This window comes from Lepidochelys kempii, chromosome 10, assembly GCF_965140285.1.
Source record: "Lepidochelys kempii isolate rLepKem1 chromosome 10, rLepKem1.hap1, whole genome shotgun sequence".
In the NCBI taxonomy this organism is placed as follows: domain Eukaryota; kingdom Metazoa; phylum Chordata; order Testudines; family Cheloniidae; genus Lepidochelys; species Lepidochelys kempii.
The window spans coordinates 3697934-3714837 of NC_136389.1; the positions used below are offsets into that span (position 1 = coordinate 3697934).

At 48.4% G+C, this 16904-nt stretch overlaps 1 protein-coding gene across 5 annotated transcripts in view; it reads right to left on the minus strand.

Moving 5' to 3' along the window:
* Positions 1-16904, minus strand: part of RAB26 (RAB26, member RAS oncogene family) — a 219494-nt gene that overhangs the window by 60287 nt on the left and 142303 nt on the right. For all 5 annotated transcript variants that reach the window (XM_073361696.2, XM_073361695.2, XM_073361697.2 and 2 more), the window contains 2 exons: positions 7419-7460; positions 3581-3647 (listed from right to left, as the gene is read on the minus strand). In XM_073361696.2, the coding sequence (XP_073217797.1) occupies positions 3581-3647; positions 7419-7460 (109 nt within the window). The remainder of the gene's footprint in view (positions 1-3580; positions 3648-7418; positions 7461-16904) is intronic.

Below are 16904 nucleotides of genomic sequence, written 5' to 3' on the forward strand. Positions count from 1 at the left end.
GAACTAGGATGCCACGGGTACATGATATGCCAAGGCAAGGAGGATGCTCGGGATATTAGCTTGGCATGTTCCCTGCAATGCACGTGATCTTTGCAAGCCTTCCATTGGCTACATGCGATCCTTGGCCTTTCACCAGCATGGGGCCCTCTGCACATGAGTATGCGACCATCTCCCAAGAGTACTCTCATTCTGTCGAACAGGATAAAGGTGCTGACTAAATGTGGACTGTTTAGAAGTCAGACGGGTTGCTCAGTGGGGGAAGGTTAATCTTCATTTCACAGAAGGAAAGCATCTGTAGATATCACTGGGTTGCAAAGGAAGAGTTCCAGTTTGCGGTGATCAATGCACTTAAAGCCAGCTGGCTTTTCCTCCAAAGAAAGCACGCCTGAGATACCACCTAACAGTCAGAGGCACTGAGATAACACTAAGCACACAGCCTGCAGGTGCACTGGCTTGGGGATGTGAACTTGTCTGCTCTCTCAATCCAAGCAGTCAGCCGTGTTCAGAATGTGGGCGGAAGACCTGCAATGAAAACAGCAGGACCCGTAAGAAACAGTGTTGGTGGCTCAGTACATGAAAGATTTGGGGGTTGTGGTGGAGAATCAGCTGAACAAGGGCCCCCAGTGTGATGTTGTGGCCAAAAGAGCGAACGTGGGAATCTCGAGGAGGAGCAGAGCAGTTATTTTGCTTCTGCATTTGGCACTGATGCGACTGCTGCTGGAATCCTGTGTCCAGTTCTGGTGCCCACAATTCAAGAAGGAGGTCGATGAATTGGAGAGGATTCAGAGAAGAGTCATGAGAATAATTAGAAAACATGTCTTATAGTGATAGACTCCAGGGGCTCAATTGATCTAGTTTAACAAAGAGAAGGTTAAGGGGTGATTTGATCACAGTCTATAAATACCTACAGAGGGAACACATATTTAACAATGGGCTCTGCAGTCTAGCAGGGAAAGGACATGATCTAAAGACTGCAAGCTGAAGATACACAAATTCAGAAGTGAAATAAGGCCTAAATTTTTAACAGTGAGAGTAATTAACCACTGGAACAATTTACCCAAGGTCATGGTGGAGTCTTGATCACCGACAATTTTGAAACCAAGATTGGAGTTTTCGAACAGATTTACTGTAGGAATTACTTTGGGGCAGTTCTCTGGCCTGTGCTACCCAGGAGGTCAGATTAGAGGATCGTAATGGTCCCTTCTGGCTTTAGAACCTATGAATCTTTGCCTCAAGTTGGTACTGAGCCGTTGCCCCAGCAGAGCTCTCTTGGGGGCTCAGCCTCTTACCTTCTGCACACAGCTCAGGGCTTAACTATTTGTGGTTAGAGGTGGTCAAAGTTTTCCCATGGAAAAATGGGATTTCATTTAAAAAAATCAGCCTTTTCTTTTTTTTGAGAGAGAGAGAGAGAGAGAGAGAGAGAGATTTCAAAGGGAAACTTTGAAATTAAACATAGTTTGGAACTGAAATTTTTTTAAAAAACAAAGACTTTGGAAGTTTTAGGCTTTTGTTTTCTCCTCTCCGTTTTTTCGTTTTTCACCTTTCAGTGCGATACAATGAGTGCTGGCGATAGCTAGGGCTTTCCTCCTCCCCTCCCATTTCCCATTTTCCAGTCGGATTTTTCAAAGATTTCTCCATCTTTGGAAATGTTACAGAGTGGAAAAGAAAAGAAAAGGAAAAAGGGGTGAAGAAAATACTACCCATTATTCCCTGTATTGCATTCACTGGCAACCGAAGAAAACAAGAACTGGGAAGAAAAAGGAAAACATGTCAAATTTTCAATTTTTTCAAAATTTCTTAGTGACAAAAGTTGTTTCATTTTGAAATTTTCCTGTGAAACACTGAAACATTTCAAACCAATATTCTGCCTGAGACGGTGTATGTGAAAAATAAAATTTTTTTTAGACATCCTCTGAAAAGAGAGCCCAGGGTACTGCCCAAATTCCCGCTTGGGTGATTCCATTTTCCTGTCTTAGATCCCTCTGCAAAGACCTGGGATTCTCCTTCATTTCTTCCCTGAAATGTTGAGCAACAGCTGCGTTCTCCCCAGCCGCCCCGAAGATTCCTGCATATACCGTTTGTCAAGCACTCTTGAGCTGTCCCCAAGGAAAGGAGCTGCATAAATGTCTGTTGTCATTATTACAGCTCATTTCACTTGGAGTTACAAGAACATGCTGTTCAGTAACCATTTCCCAGGACGGACACACCAGTGTCTCATCTTCCCTTGACAGATCTATGGCGCTCCCGTTCACTTTGACTGGAGCTCCCTGAGCAGAAACGGAAGAGAAGAGGTCGGCCTGGAGATGGCTTAACAGAGGGCTGGGGGTGCTCTGGAAGAGGAAACTCTCAAAGGGAGAGCATACCATATCATTAGAGCTCCTTCCAGCTCTGTCCCTATTGGCCATTCGTTACTGCAGAGATTTCATCACTACAGAATGGTACGAGATCTGGCTTCTGAGATCCACAGGCAGGATCTAGGCGGGTGGCTTGAAGGAATAATGGCAGCTGAATGCCTGGCTTCCCTCATATATGGGGTTTACTGTTCTGTTCAATGGCTTTCAGCACCCCAACTCTACAAATTTTTCCACCAGCCTGCCCACAGCTGTTAAACACCCACTCAGGTTGGGGCAGAGCCCCACTGATAAAGGGTGGGTTCTGAGCGTGAAAGACAAAATCTTGCATGGGGGCTGCACCGGAGTCTTTCCAAGAACCAATCATTCCCTTCACATGAGGAGTAAGCTAAACCTGGCACCGGTGAGAATGAGCCCAGCTCCCTTAAAGGGTCAGTTTCTCCTGACAGCCTTCAACAGAGCCTTGCCAATTTCCACCAGCAGAGGCTCTTAAATGTGAAACTAACCAGTCTGTGTTCCTTGCCCCAGGAAAAGGGCAGACAGGGCTTGAGCCTGCACCGTGGATTTCCTCGCTGACTCCAACAGAGGCAGGATGAGGCCGAAAATGAATCAATTTAATCTTTTAAAATTCTTTCCATTTAAAAATCACCTGCATTTCTGGTACTAACGCTAGGAATGAAGGGTGTTTTCAGGTGCTAACAGCGTCCACTTTCAATAACAGCTCTGTAAAATAGCGTGGTGTGGGAGGCGTGACATTTGCTCAGTCACTGAGGAGCTGGACAATATAGAGGAGATAATTTTAAATCTCCCTGGGAGATTCTTTTTTAAATGATGGACTCCCTTCCTGCCATGCTGTGCCTAGGATGACCAGATGTCCTGGTTTTATAGGGACAGTCCTGATATTTGGGGTTTTGTCTTATATAGGTGTCGATTACCCCCACCCCCCGTCCCCAGTTTTTCACACTTGCTATCTGGTCACCTTAGCTGTGCCCCAGACACACCAGCAGCAGGCTGGGGCACAGAAACCAGGAGGGGAAAGTGATGCTAACACAGAGCTGTCTAGACTCACTCCCCAGCCCGAGCAAGGAGCACAAACTCAAACAGCAGCAACAGGGACCCGCCAGGAGCATGACGCTCTGTGTGGATCCATGATCCCGGGGGCCCTTAACACTGTCCCTTTAAACTCTATTTGGCCCCCCTAGAAAAAGGGAGCGCAGAGAAGCTCTTACCATGGGCATCTCGGTAATAGGCGTGAGTGACACTGCGGAACCTCTCCTGCCCTGCGGTGTCCCAGATCTGAAAAGGGCAAAGACAGGGCACCATCAGACACAATGCAAGCTGCTCAAACCAGCCCAGGCTGCTCTGGGAGCTGGGAGGATACACTGGGTTCCTTTGTTTTCCTTTTAAAGATGTTTCATTTATTTTAAGTTTAAAATGAATGAAGGGGGAGGGGCTAGCTAGAGCTGATCCAAGGACTCCAGAGAAGCAATGGAATGAGGATTTTGGAAGCCTCCTGCTTAGTCACACGTTGAAAGGGACCTGCAGTCCCCAAATCATCCCTGCACCAGTGCGCTATCAAGATGGCAGCTTCTGATTGGACTGCTAATTATTGTTTTAATTCTACTATAAAGTTACCCCTTTTGACTCAAGTGGTTAGCCAAAAATGTTGGGGTCCTGTGGGTTGGTCCTGTTAGAAATTATGACTGCACAGCCTTTTTAAAGAAACAGGATTGCATCAAAGAAGCACCTGATTCAAAGTCCTGTTTCTTTGAACCCAGCAGGAATCAAGCAACAGGAGGTCATGTCTTTGCTCATCGCTCCCAGCCTCTTTCAGACAACACTCTGCCCAAAAGTGCTCTCCCGGCTTTTTTGAGGGCCACACTCCCAGCGTGACTGCTCTTGGCTTTTCTGCCCCTTATCTCCCAGCTTCTCTGGTCTTTCTGATGCTTTCTCAGACACACACACCTTCACAAAAGAATAGCCAGTGAACCCCCTTTGCCCAAGTGCCTTGCTGTGGGTGGTGACATAGGCCGGCGTATGCGGTGGAGGTTGTTATTGTTTCAGCTACCAGGTAACTTCATTGTGTCTTACCACTCTATTCAATGAAGGGCTGTGGTCACACCCAACCCATAATAGTATGGAAGCCACCTTTTCAGAGATTTGCTCTTTGTGCTTAGCGATCAGAATCTCTTTCCTTTCAGCCCACCTGTGAGCTGGCCCAGCCAAGGGGTTGTATATGCAATTACACCACAAAGCCTTTGCAAATCGAGCCAGTTAGTTCTATTTGTTATTACTTCATTGCTAGGTGTTGGCCACAGGCAGGTTCTGTTTCACTCATGCTGTCACCACAAGCTACTCATTCCATGTCTCCATCCCGCCAAGAGAAGCACCATGGAAAATGGTCCACTCAGCGCCTGATGGCTTCATGTTCTGCCAGGCCATGTACCGCAGGTTGAAGTGATTCAGAGCTGGGAGTTCAGCAGTCTGCTCACATGTGAGCAACACCAGCTGTCAGAGCGACGGAGGGAACATTGCGGGTTTCAGCAACGATGGGAGAAAAATTAAGACCCAACCAGAAATTCTTTTGGAAAATAAATATAAAATCCAGTGACAATGCGCACTCCTGAGAAAATTACTTTAACATTTCATTTCAACAACAATTCATGGTCTGATCTATTTGCACATGATTAATTTGCAACAGGGGGATGTTTGTAGGGCTAAGAATAGGAAAAGTGACAAGCGCAATAAATATTTAAGAGGCGTGTCACCATTCTTCAGCATGTCTGAATACCGAAATGATGGCTTTTGACAAATGGCCTACAATGCCTCCTTAATCAAAAATCCATTTGCTGGATGGATGTGTGGGGACCTACTAATTGAATTTATCAGTTTTTAATGCAGTGTTGTTTTTGCACAGAAACACACAATCCTATTGGGGGAAAAGGAGAGCTAATGTTATTAGTTAGCTTCCAGCACCGAGGTCACAGAAGACAGCCAGATCTTAGAATCATAGAATCATAGAATCATAGAATATCAGGGTTGGAAGGGACCCCAGAAGGTCATCTAGTCCAACCCCCTGCTCAAAGCAGGACCAATTCCCAGTTAAATCTTGTGGCATTACAGCAGCTCAGATTCTTTTGGAGCTGAAGATGTTGAGTTGAGATATCATGGGGCCGGGATGGATCAGGGGACTGGGTAACAGTGTCTTTCACCACGGAGTCTTTGACTTCAAGGGTCTTGTCTGCACCAGGAATTAGCCTGGATTTCAGCCATCATAATGCACCGCCATTGCAGACAAGGAAAGACATGATTTAGACCAGTGGAACCCTGGTGTCTATTCTGTTCTATATAGGTTCTTATACCAAAAGCTTACCACCATAATATCTGAGCATCTTCCAGTAGTGTATTAAGCAACATGTTGTTTGTTCTCTCATCTTCTCCCTCAGGGAGAAGTGGGTACAATGGAGTGTCTTGTTTTGGTAGAGTTTTAAGGTATGGCTTTTTGTTTTTAAATATACACTTTCAAGTAGGGATGGCCGCCAGCAGTTTTAGTTGTGGCTTTCCTTGTCTGCATGGGTGCAATTAAATCAGCAGCTGAAATCAAGGCTAATGCCAGGTATATACAAGATCCAAGTAACTGGTTTGAATCGGGGCTGTGTCCAATCAGAATTTATTCTCACCCAGTGGTGGTTCAGTCGTCAATGTGGAAAGAGCTGCTGGGTTTAGACCAGTGTCCCCAGCAGAAGAATAACCAGCAGGGAGGTCAAGCAGTCAATGGACCATGGAGACTAGCCTCCCCTCCCTTCCCCAAGTGACCCCTCACAATGAGGCTTAAGGGGCACTAGCAGGGAAGGCAGGGGAAGCTTGCACTCCGGCCAACTATGCTGTACTTGTTTAATGGTGCACAAAGGCCTGTCTCCAGAGATGCCTCTCAGCAGCGCTGAAAAAAATTCCCACTAAAGCTATTATAAAGGCAAAGAAACAGGTGAATAGTCACAGAGAGGAACTAATGCAAAAATCACAACTGCCAAAGATATTCTGCCAACTGCTGCTCCTCAGCGTGTGGCTGATGCTTTGTTTGGTGTTAGATATTGCTGATTTCATTACCCTGCTGCACACGTTCGAAAGTCGCTTGCAGACGGGAGAGAGCACTCTGGTACGTTCCTTACATCTCTTGCAAAACTCCAGATTCCCTGGGGAGCCCATACACTGGGGAACCCTGTTAAGAAAGCCCAACAGATATGAAAGCCAACCTTGCTGGGAATTCTTCAGCCTGAGCAGATCTGCATTCAGCTCCATTACATGAGTTCAGAGGTCTGCAATGTCTTGCTCTGCCAGAGTACTTGTGATCGTTTGATGGTCTCTTGGTCTATGCTGTGATGGCGACGGGGGAGGTGGGGGATCCCTTTTTAAACAGCAGAGGCCTAACTAGCCCCAAGTAGAGTGGTACTATCACCTCCTGTGACTTGCATGCTATGCTTCTGTTAATACAACCTAAAAATGCATTTGCTTTTTTTGCAACAGCATCGCATTGCGAACTCATGTTGAGGCTGTGATCCACCACAACTCCCAGATCCTTGCCAAGCCACTTATCCCCCATTCTGTATTTGTGCATTAGGTTTTTCTTCCCTCACTGCAGGACCTTACTTTTGTCTTTGTTGAATTTCATTTTGCTGTCTATAGCCCAGTTCTCCAATATATCAAGATCCCTCTGAATTTTAGCTCTAATCCTCAAAGTGCTGGCCACACTCCCAGCTTAGTGTCATCTGCAAATGTGACCAGTGTGCTCTCTAGTCCTACATCCAGTTCATTCATAAAGAAGGTAAACAACCTAAACAAGCTATCCTTTAAAACTAAACCCAATCCAAACCAACGTGTTGGTTCTTTCTTTTTCTTTTCTTTTTTTTTTTTGGAAGTGCAGAAAGGTTTCATGAAGCCCTCGATCAACCGTGGGTATTGATAGGGTGCTAGGTACCATAGCCAGCAGCACTAAGCCCCACAGCAAACAAGCTGACATGGACGAGTTCAGGTTCATGCAGAGCTGACGAATGCGGGTCAGGGGCTTACCTGCAGCTTTACCTTCACTGCATCCACATTTAAGACTTTATTCTGAAAGAGAAAACAGAAGAATGATGAGAACTCTGTACAAAACAGATTTAGACAGAGTTACAACAGCAAAGGGATTTGCCCCATCTTGTTTTGTTGCACTGACATTTTATTAGTTTGTATGGAACTGGCCAACAAATACTTAAGATTTTCCTAGGTAACTGTCACACTTCCGTATTGTATTGATTAAGAACAATAGCCTTTCAGTTATGCAGCCCCTTTCATCCAAAACACTTTACCAGCTAATGCCTGGAGAGAGATCACTGCAGCCAGTGCTGGGGAAGAACACAGCAATGGTTTAGCAGTGTACATCAACCCCACACAGTAATGTAGCGAGAACTTTAGGTAGGCAGAATGTAATTGTTCAGAGTGGAAATTAGCAAGGCACTGGGGTTACTGACCCTAATGAAGGCAGTCAGTGTCTTGATTTTTCAGCCCCTCTGAAAGACTGTTCCTGCCAGCACATTCTGGGAGTTGGGTTCTGGGTTCTCAGCCACCGGCCCATTGCTCTCACACCTCTGCTTCCCCATCTACAAAGGGGAGATCATACCAAATTTCTTCGCAGGAGGGATTAAGTCATTACACATGCTTTGTGTGCTAGAGAACACACACTAGAGGGCATTCAAAGCACCACCAGCAAATAGGTCTGCATTACACCAGCTTTCAGCCAACACAGGGCTGTCAGATTGGATCCTCAATAAAGGTCCTTGCGGCCACAACAGGAAGGTTTTCTTCCTTTCCTGGTAAGCCTGCTAGTTCTGACCTCTGGGATCCTGCCCCAGCACCGCCCCTATAGCACAGTCCATGGTGTTAATGCACAATATTAAACTGAAGGCTATAAAACAAGGTCACGCCCATCAGAAGCCACATGTCCTTTGCTGGGGTGTCGCACCGGGGGAAGATGCAGAGATGTGTCCATTTAACTGCCTGAAGTGGGCATGAATGAGACTTGTCAGTGAAAACACTCCATAAGTACAGGCCCAGGACACATTCAGGCGTCTGGTCACAGGAGAGACTGGCGTGACCTTGTCAGACCTGCAGCCGTGATGTCCTGGTGACCAGCTGAACAGCAGTGTCAATCATGAGTCTCCCCCCCCCAAGTCATGGGCCAGGAATCCAAAAACTTCAGCACCTGCCTTTAAAGAATGGGAGGGGTCGGATGGCTAGTCCCAAACGCTACGCCTGCACGGACATCCTGGCGCTGAACTCCTCCCTGTCCTACAGAACAGGGACGCTCTCTCCGTGTGCAAAGTGCACTGGGCTGCTTATAATCTATATTGGGGCTCCATAGACAATGCTAGGCCCTGCTCCCTCTCTCACTGCCTTGGGAGTGTTCTCACCCACGCTGTGCCCTGCAGGCAGACAAGGCCTCCATCTTCCTCTGCCACCGAGCGATATTTGCAAAAAACAACCCTTAAAACGCTGACTCGTCCAGCCCTGCTCAGAATGTGCCTCTGCAGGGCAAGAGCCTGGCAGGAGCTCATCAGCACTTCCCCCAGGGAACAGACCCATCTTAGGAGCTATTCCAAAGTCACGTCCAGCTCCCAGCATAGGGAGGTCTCTCCGTTACGATTCGGAAACCCAACAGACGTGTCAGAAGCGACACAGACAGACTTGGAGTATTCGTACTGCAAAAGGAGAATAAATAAGAAAAATGATCGTTTTCAACCTGGGTGCCTGACCCAAATCCAGGCACTTTCCTTCAGCAGCAGGTATATGGACACACCGGAAAGGAAACCAACCCCAGCTCAGTCCCAGTCTTGGGCACCTACAGACAAACCCAACCAGTCTATTGGCAGCCGCTAACGCAGACGGGCAGGTTGTTGAGACAGATTAATTCTGACCATCCCCTTTGAAGAGGCTTTGCAGCAGGACACAAGCACCTCTCCCAAGGGATGTCCCCAAGGAGCAGGCACTTTGCACCACCAGCAGGAAAACCGTAACTTTCTCAGCAAACCAAGTTCGACTCCAGCTGCAGCTTCCCTGACCTCAAGTTAGCAAAATGCAGTTGAAATCCATTGGGAGCCGGGGGCTCTGCAACTCTGGAGAGGCTCCCCAGGAATGCTGGGATGGCAGTTGTCTGAAGCGTGATCACATGCAGCAGCTCGGCCTTAACCATGCCGCTGTCGCACCCCAAATAAAACGTTGCTTTGATGGGCTCAGAGGCTCCGTTTCCAACCTGCCCATTTGGTCCCACTCTCTAGGGCTATGGAAATTAACTGGTGATTTCCTCCCTGACAGCCCTTCTCAAAGCTGCCACAACCCCCCTGTGACCAGAGATACCAGTGAAGCCAGGCTTTGCACATCTTGAGGGGTATCTGGTATCTGGCAGGCAAAGGACACTGGAGTGGGTGCAAATCAGGAGCGATGTCAATGGAGTAGAGCGATGTAAAGGAGGTCAGAGCCAGCCCGCTGGCTTGAGGGGATGGAGGGTTGGCCTGACCTCGCTCTTGGAAAATTCTCAGCGAGGTATGGATGGACTGTCAGCTCTCCACCCTCCCCTCGACTGTGGGTTGGGGGGAAGTTGGTAAATCCTCCAGCCCTTCAGTTGGCTCTTTACCACAAGCACTGCAGAGAGAGAGAGAGAGACTATTTTCAAGTGATTCCCCATCCTTATTTGCATAAGGAGTCTGCAGGGGCTTATAAATGGGAGCCCAGGTTTCACTGTTGAAGGCTGTGACTCAAAATCTATTACAGACCTGTCTACCTAGAGCTATCTACTCTTTATTTGCACTGAGCTAGTGTCTACAGGCCCCAGCCCCGTTGGGCTAGGCACTGTACAAACATTTTACGAACAAGACTCATGTTCCTACAATTCTCTTTTACTCGTGCTGCCCTTGTGTATACGTATCTCCAGCTCCTCTCAAAATGACCCCCACCTGGTGGGGCAATGCTAGAGAAAGTCTGCACGTAAGTTTATTTACTCCCTTCAAGGGGCAGGGCCTACCCCAGAGTTTTAAAAATCCCACCTTCAAACCGAAGCCCTCCAGAGACCACACTAGTATGTGCGTTTCTGGGTGTCACTGCACCAGAGACTGGCAGACAGGCCAAACCCAGAGGATCATTTGTGTCTAATGCCCACAAGGGGGATTCTGACAGGTCCTCATCTGATTCTTTCTTAAAATAGATGGATATACCGGGAGGCATGGAGGTCTGAATATGAATGAGAAAGCATTCCTTTGTATCCATCTCCTACACCTAGCAGAGCTCTTAAAAACCTAGCAATTGCCATTTCAGAACAGCTAGCCTGCAATCTCCTTGAGTTTTACCAGACTGACACCTGCTAGCTCAAAATCCCAGACCCTGTTGCACTCGCCTGGTATCTCACTTTCCATTGTGCCAGAACAGACCAATGGTCCAGCTAGCCCAGGAACCTGCTTCCAACAGCAGTCAATGACAAACACTTTGGAGAACAATATAAAACATCTAAACTGCACGGAACTGTGCACCATACGGGGGAAGGAATTTCTCCCCGATTCCAGCTGCTGATCAACTTATGCCCTGAAGCAGGAGGATGGGGAGTCCTGGTAACAGCTCTCCTAGCTGCAGGTGTTATTTTTTATTCATAAGTGCTCAGGCGCTTGTTTAAAAAACTTCCTATGTTATATAAAAATCACCCGTGGAAACAATTTATATTGTGGTACAACTAGAAAATCGTTTTCAGTGTCAATGTCTACGGCAAGGTAGACATATTTGGCAATTTAAAATCCAGAATCACTGTTGCTAATTTACACTATTGCACGTAGCTCTGACTGGAGGACCTCTGGCAATAAATTAATGAGCTACAATATGCTGTGTTAATGGCTTTAAAAAGATACAGCCAATTACTTACAAATATCCAGTTAGTAACCACCCTTAGAAACATAAAAATCACTTCTTTTCCTGCCAATTTTGCTTCTTTTTCAAACATAGAGATGCGCTCTCTCTCTCTCTCACACACACTCACTCTCCTTTTTGTTCATTTTGTCTGTGTTTTAGATGATTGGGCAATAAAAATCAATAAGAAAACGAGCTGAAGCAGTCAGACTTTCTGCACTGTCCCTCCATACTGCCCTTGTCCTGGATAGAACTTTAAGGAGACGAAGGATGGGCCAGAGATTATGCTGCTAGCTTGGGAATCAAAACACCTGGGTGACTTGGGACAAGACAGGAACTCTACCCTGTCCCTCACAGAGGATGGAGAGAACAGCACAGCCTCCCAGGGGCGCGGGGAGGACTAACACACTGACGATTGTGAGGTGCGCAGATGCTCCGGTACCCACAGTAGATAAACATGCCAAGCTGAGGGTGGATCGGAATTGCTTCTGGCTGTGTTATATCTGCACTGATAAGCAGCAGTTCCGCTCTCCTCCTGACTTGCAGGTTAGCGACTCCTTCCCAACCCTCCCCTTAAACAAACGTTATTGCTGTGAGCTACAGCAGATGGGCTGCATTACCGCTATCCATTTTTTTGATGCATCCTAGCAATTAACGAGCCTCTAATGCTCCTATTTCCTTTTTATGGCAGTCCCTGCTGCTTCCACCCTGAGCCCTGCTGATCAACCAAATCAACAAACCCATAACAACTTTATCTCCACATCTAAACTGCCTGGTGGGAAGACACAGCAACGTGGGCCGCTCACGAGAGCCCAGCGGTGCCGTTCTGCTGCTCTCCTGGCTGCTACGCAGCTGCAAGACAAACTCTAGAGTGCCTGCTATGGTCAGATCACCTCTTCTGCCCAGGGAGATGGTGAGGGCGAAAGCTCCCCATTAGAGGCCTGACAGTTACAAAGAGGGAGTCTATCTAGTGGTTTGAGCAGGGGACTGGGAGCTAGGACACCTGCTTCTAGTTCCATCTCTGCCTCTGTCTCACTGGGGAAAGTCACCACCTCCCCAAGACTCAGTCTGTAAAGTGCTTTGAGATCCCCAGGGCGAGGGGGTGACAGAAGGTGAGAGGTGAAGATGACTGGAGGCGACTGGCTGAGTCCCAAGTACCGTCTCTCATGTATGACTGGAACGAGCCTCTTTCAGAAGCAAAACGGATGCTGTCCCTTCTGGCTGAGGAAGGGCTGACTGCGGGGACGGGCCAGGGAGCACCCCAAGCCCCGCTCTACATCCCTCCCTTGCTTGGCTGGCGTTCCCCTTGGCCCTGCTCCCTTCCCACACTGCCCCCACTGCCTCCGTGTTGGGAGGGAAGCACCAGCCTCTGCCCTCCTGCCCCAGCCATTCAGAGACCAGTGCCTAGACTTCAGAGCCCCTCTGAGCAGCCCGTCCAAGACGGAAACAACCTCAGGGCAGATCCTAGTTAAAGATGGATGAGATTATCAAGGAAAATCAACAGACTAACCAGTGAGAAGCAGAGCTGGTGGAAAAAGTGATTTTGATAAACACAGCATGGCTGGTTTGCTCCACTGTTATTACTCAGTGCTTTGGGGAGCGTTCAGCCAGACCATGGTCCAAAGAAGGATTCATCTCAGGTGGGCGCTCGTTAGTCACTATTGATCCTTCATTATTCTCCTGATTAAAGAGAACGAGTCAGAACCAAGGAGCAGAATGTCCTATGTACAAATTATCTATGTCACAGAGATAATCAACCACACACTATGAAAAATATTACTACCTAATAGAGAATCTCCTTCCGTATCCAGAGACTGAATCCAGAAAAACCTGTTCAGAATATCTTTGTCACCACAGTATGCCTCTGCATTGATCTGGCACCTTAAAATCCCATTGGGCCTGCAGAAAAGCGGGGTGGGGGGTCGGGGGGATATCTTCTTGTTGAAAAATTGGATAGAATCAACAAACAGCTACAAGAACAATTCAAACCCCAGACGACTGCAAAGCTCAATCTATGTAGTTTATCCACGAGACAGCTAAGAGGTGACTGGATCACAGGCCATAAGTACCTACATGGGGAGAAGATTTAGCAGAAAGTTCTTTAATGTAGCAGACACAGGCTGAGCGAGATCAAAGGGCTGGAAACCGAAGCGAGACAAATTCAGACTAGAAATAAAGCACAATTTTTTGACAGTGAAGGTAATTAACTACTGGAATGACTTTCCAAGGGCTGGCATGGACTTTCTGTTCATTGAAATCTCTAAATCATGAATGGGATTTTTTTTTTGTAAAGTTCCATCTAACTCAACCAGAAGGTATGGGATTGATGGGTGAAATTCTACGCTTCGGGCATGCAGGAGGGCAGACTAAATTATCATAATGGTCCCTTTATGGCCTTGACTGCTATGAACAAATGAATCTATAATGAAAACCCGACAGTTAAAGACACATCGGAGCGAAAGGTTAGAACAGACTGAGATTTGTCGACAGATTTTATTTAAATTTATAATAAAAACATGCAAAAACCCCACATCTCTATTACTCTGGGCACCTTTGACTACTAGCAGAGCACCTAAAAGCCACCCCATTGCACTAGGCACTGAAAAACACACACACAGCAAGAGACAGCCCCTGCCCCAAAGAGCTTACATGCCAAAAAGACAAGACAGACAGAGGATCAGGAGGGGAAACTGAGGCACAAAGGGGACACGACTTGCCCACAGTCACACAGCAGGTCAGTGGCAGAGACAGGAATTGAAACCAGGACTACCGAGTCCCAGCCCAGTGCACTATCCAGTGAACCAAAGCCAGCAGCTTATCTACCACCAGGATCCAAAAGGACAAAGCTCCCTTCCTTTCCCCAAAAAGGAGTCACCCTTTGTCCTGCATAGAGGTTACATACAACAATTTACATAGCATGCCCCCAAGGTCGACAAACCAGGGCAAGCTCAGTCCAAGAGGAGCAAGAGGATCCAAAGTGGAGGGCGCTGGTGGATAGCATCCTGTTATTACTCCCTTTTAAAACTGATTCATAAGGCCAGAAGGGACGTCCGTGACCATCTCTGCCATTATGGAAAGTATTGCGAATTATTTGCAAACAGAAAAACAGGGTAAACCTCAGCTCCAGTGAGATGCGGGTTTGATTTTTAAAAAATTCTTTCCTTGTTAATAACATAAGGCATCAGCTGTGTCTTGACAGTGCCCCTTCTAACAGTCACCCTCACTCCCCAGCAAAGTGCCAGGAGAAGCAATCTGCTAGCATATGGATCCCCTTGAAAAGGTGGCACTTCACTCTCCAGCCACATGGGCCGCAGAGACAGGAGGGAGTCAGACGACAAGTTTCCCATTTAAATTGTGAATCTGCAGCCTCCTTTATCGGGGTGGGCAAAGAGCCACATAAGCTGGCTTCACACACAGTACCCAGCTGGATTTCGATTTCAACCCTGCATGCATTTAGAGAGCACGGTGGATGGGGAGGAGACAGCTACCTCAGTGAAAAGCTCTCTGGAAGAGTCTATTCCGAGCCCCGCGATGGCTGGAGGCCAAGTTCACTCATTTCTCAGAGAAGGTGTTTTCTCTCTGTGTGTTTGTAATATAATTGTGGTAACAACGTTCTGTCGGCTAAAGCAATCACACACCACTCGGCAAATTAACTGACTCCCGTAACAATGGTTTTCTGGATGGATTGCAAGGGGGGACCATAACCCTGAGCCGCGCGCTGTTCCGATAAACAAGCAGAGGCGCTGGCTGCATGTTGGCGGAGGACGTACAGACGTTCCAGGTGCTGGCACAGCTTTTCGACAAATGTCCTCTGGCAGCAGCAGGCTGCCTGCCAGGGAAGAAGAGCAGGCCCAGGAACCGCACAGCACCATGTGCGAGGCCTTACGAGCCAGTCGGCATTTCATCATGCAAGAGCCCTGGACGGACGAACACGCCGTGGGCCCGTCCCCCAGCTTCTGAGGGAGCAGAGCTACTGTTCCTCGTCACTCCCCACACCACACACATACCGGGCACCACCACCCTGCCCAGCCCCAGGAGCAGAAAGGCGATTAATGGAGGTGCAGTGTGGCCTAGTGGCCTGGGCTAGAGTCAGGACACCTGGGTTCCATTCCTAACTCTGTGACGCTGGGCAAGTCCCTTCCTCTCTCTGGGCCTCCGTTTCCCCTCTTACCCTTTGCAGGGCTTGTCTGCAGAAGGTGAATTTTGTAGGGCAGGGACTGTCTCGCTGGGAACACGTGCAGTGCCCGATCTTGGCCAGAGCCTTTTGTCAGCCTTACGATAATGGCACAGGGTCGCTAGCCATGAGGGGCTCAGGTACCCAGCCCATCTGGGGAAGATGAGCCAACCCAGACCCACCGGTGAGTAGTTAATACCTGGGCAGCAGTTAGTCCGGGAACTCCTGGGCCTAACAAAGGCTTAGGAGAGTGCAGCGAGGAAGCCCAGAATAGGGGAATCGCTGAGGCGTGAGACTCCTTGGGGAGACAGGTCGGCTACTCCCAGCCATGTCTCCCTGGCAAGCAGAGGCTGACAGCGAGAGACGCAGGCCCAGAGCCAGCGTTCCCAGGCAAGGGACCATAGCAGCCCAGGAGAATGAACTGGGCATGGCCCCTCCTGGGGAGGTGCTGGGGACTGGCTCAGCAAAGAGCCACGCACTGTTGGGGAAGACTGGTGTCCAGCTGAACGCCCAGCAAAGGCTCAGCATTCAGCCTGTAAGGGCTCCGGGGTGAGACGCGAAGTGGACTAATCCAGAGGTGGAGAGTTGGCGGTGGAGTTTTGTTTATGTTTTGGTGTTATCCTTTCCTGATAAATAAATGAGACCTCCTGAAGAGGGTGCTCTTGAATACTAGAAAGGCCAGCTTTGACTTGTTTACACCCCAGGTGAAGGGAAACTGAGGCAGAGGCTCACCTGCAGCACCATGCCAGACAGGCATGTCGGGGTGACCTGCATGCCACTGCAAGTAACAATAGTAGCAGTGACTCCCATCCTCCTGATGCTTGTTTGTGCCCCCCCATTGAGAGCCCCTGGACTAAGGAGAACGACAGCATCTCAGCTCCTGTAGCTTGCTGGTTAGCGTTAGCTTGGCCGTGGCAATGCCCATCTGGGAGCTATTCCCCAAGAGAGCTGGAGGAATTTCTATCGTCTCACTTTGCCTCGCTCAAGCCACATGCATCATTTTCGCAAGCTGTACACCATGGATCAAGCGTGTAGTTAATCCCCGCTCACCACCCCTCGCCAGCTCCATCAGCAGCAGGGAGGCAGCTATTATCCACACCATTAAAAAGTCCCCTCAGGGCAGGCAGGAGCCAGTAGGATACTTTAGTGTGTGGGCTACACAGGGATCCCAACGAACACCCAGTGGCGGGGGCGCATCGAGGGGCAGCATGCTGCTAAGGCAGACCTGGCCTTCTGTGGCGGCTGGGTATGCCACAGAGAGCTAATGGGAGCTGGGAAAGACAGGTCAAAGGGAACCTGGAGAGTCAGAGACTGTGGAGCCTCGTTAGCGAGTTCTCTGCTGAACAGAGCCTTACACTGCACTAAAGCCTTCTCCGAAAGGAACTAAACTGGGAGATTCAATTCCACTCTCCCTGCTGGCCTGGAACCCAGCTGGTATTAATTACAGATGCCTTGAT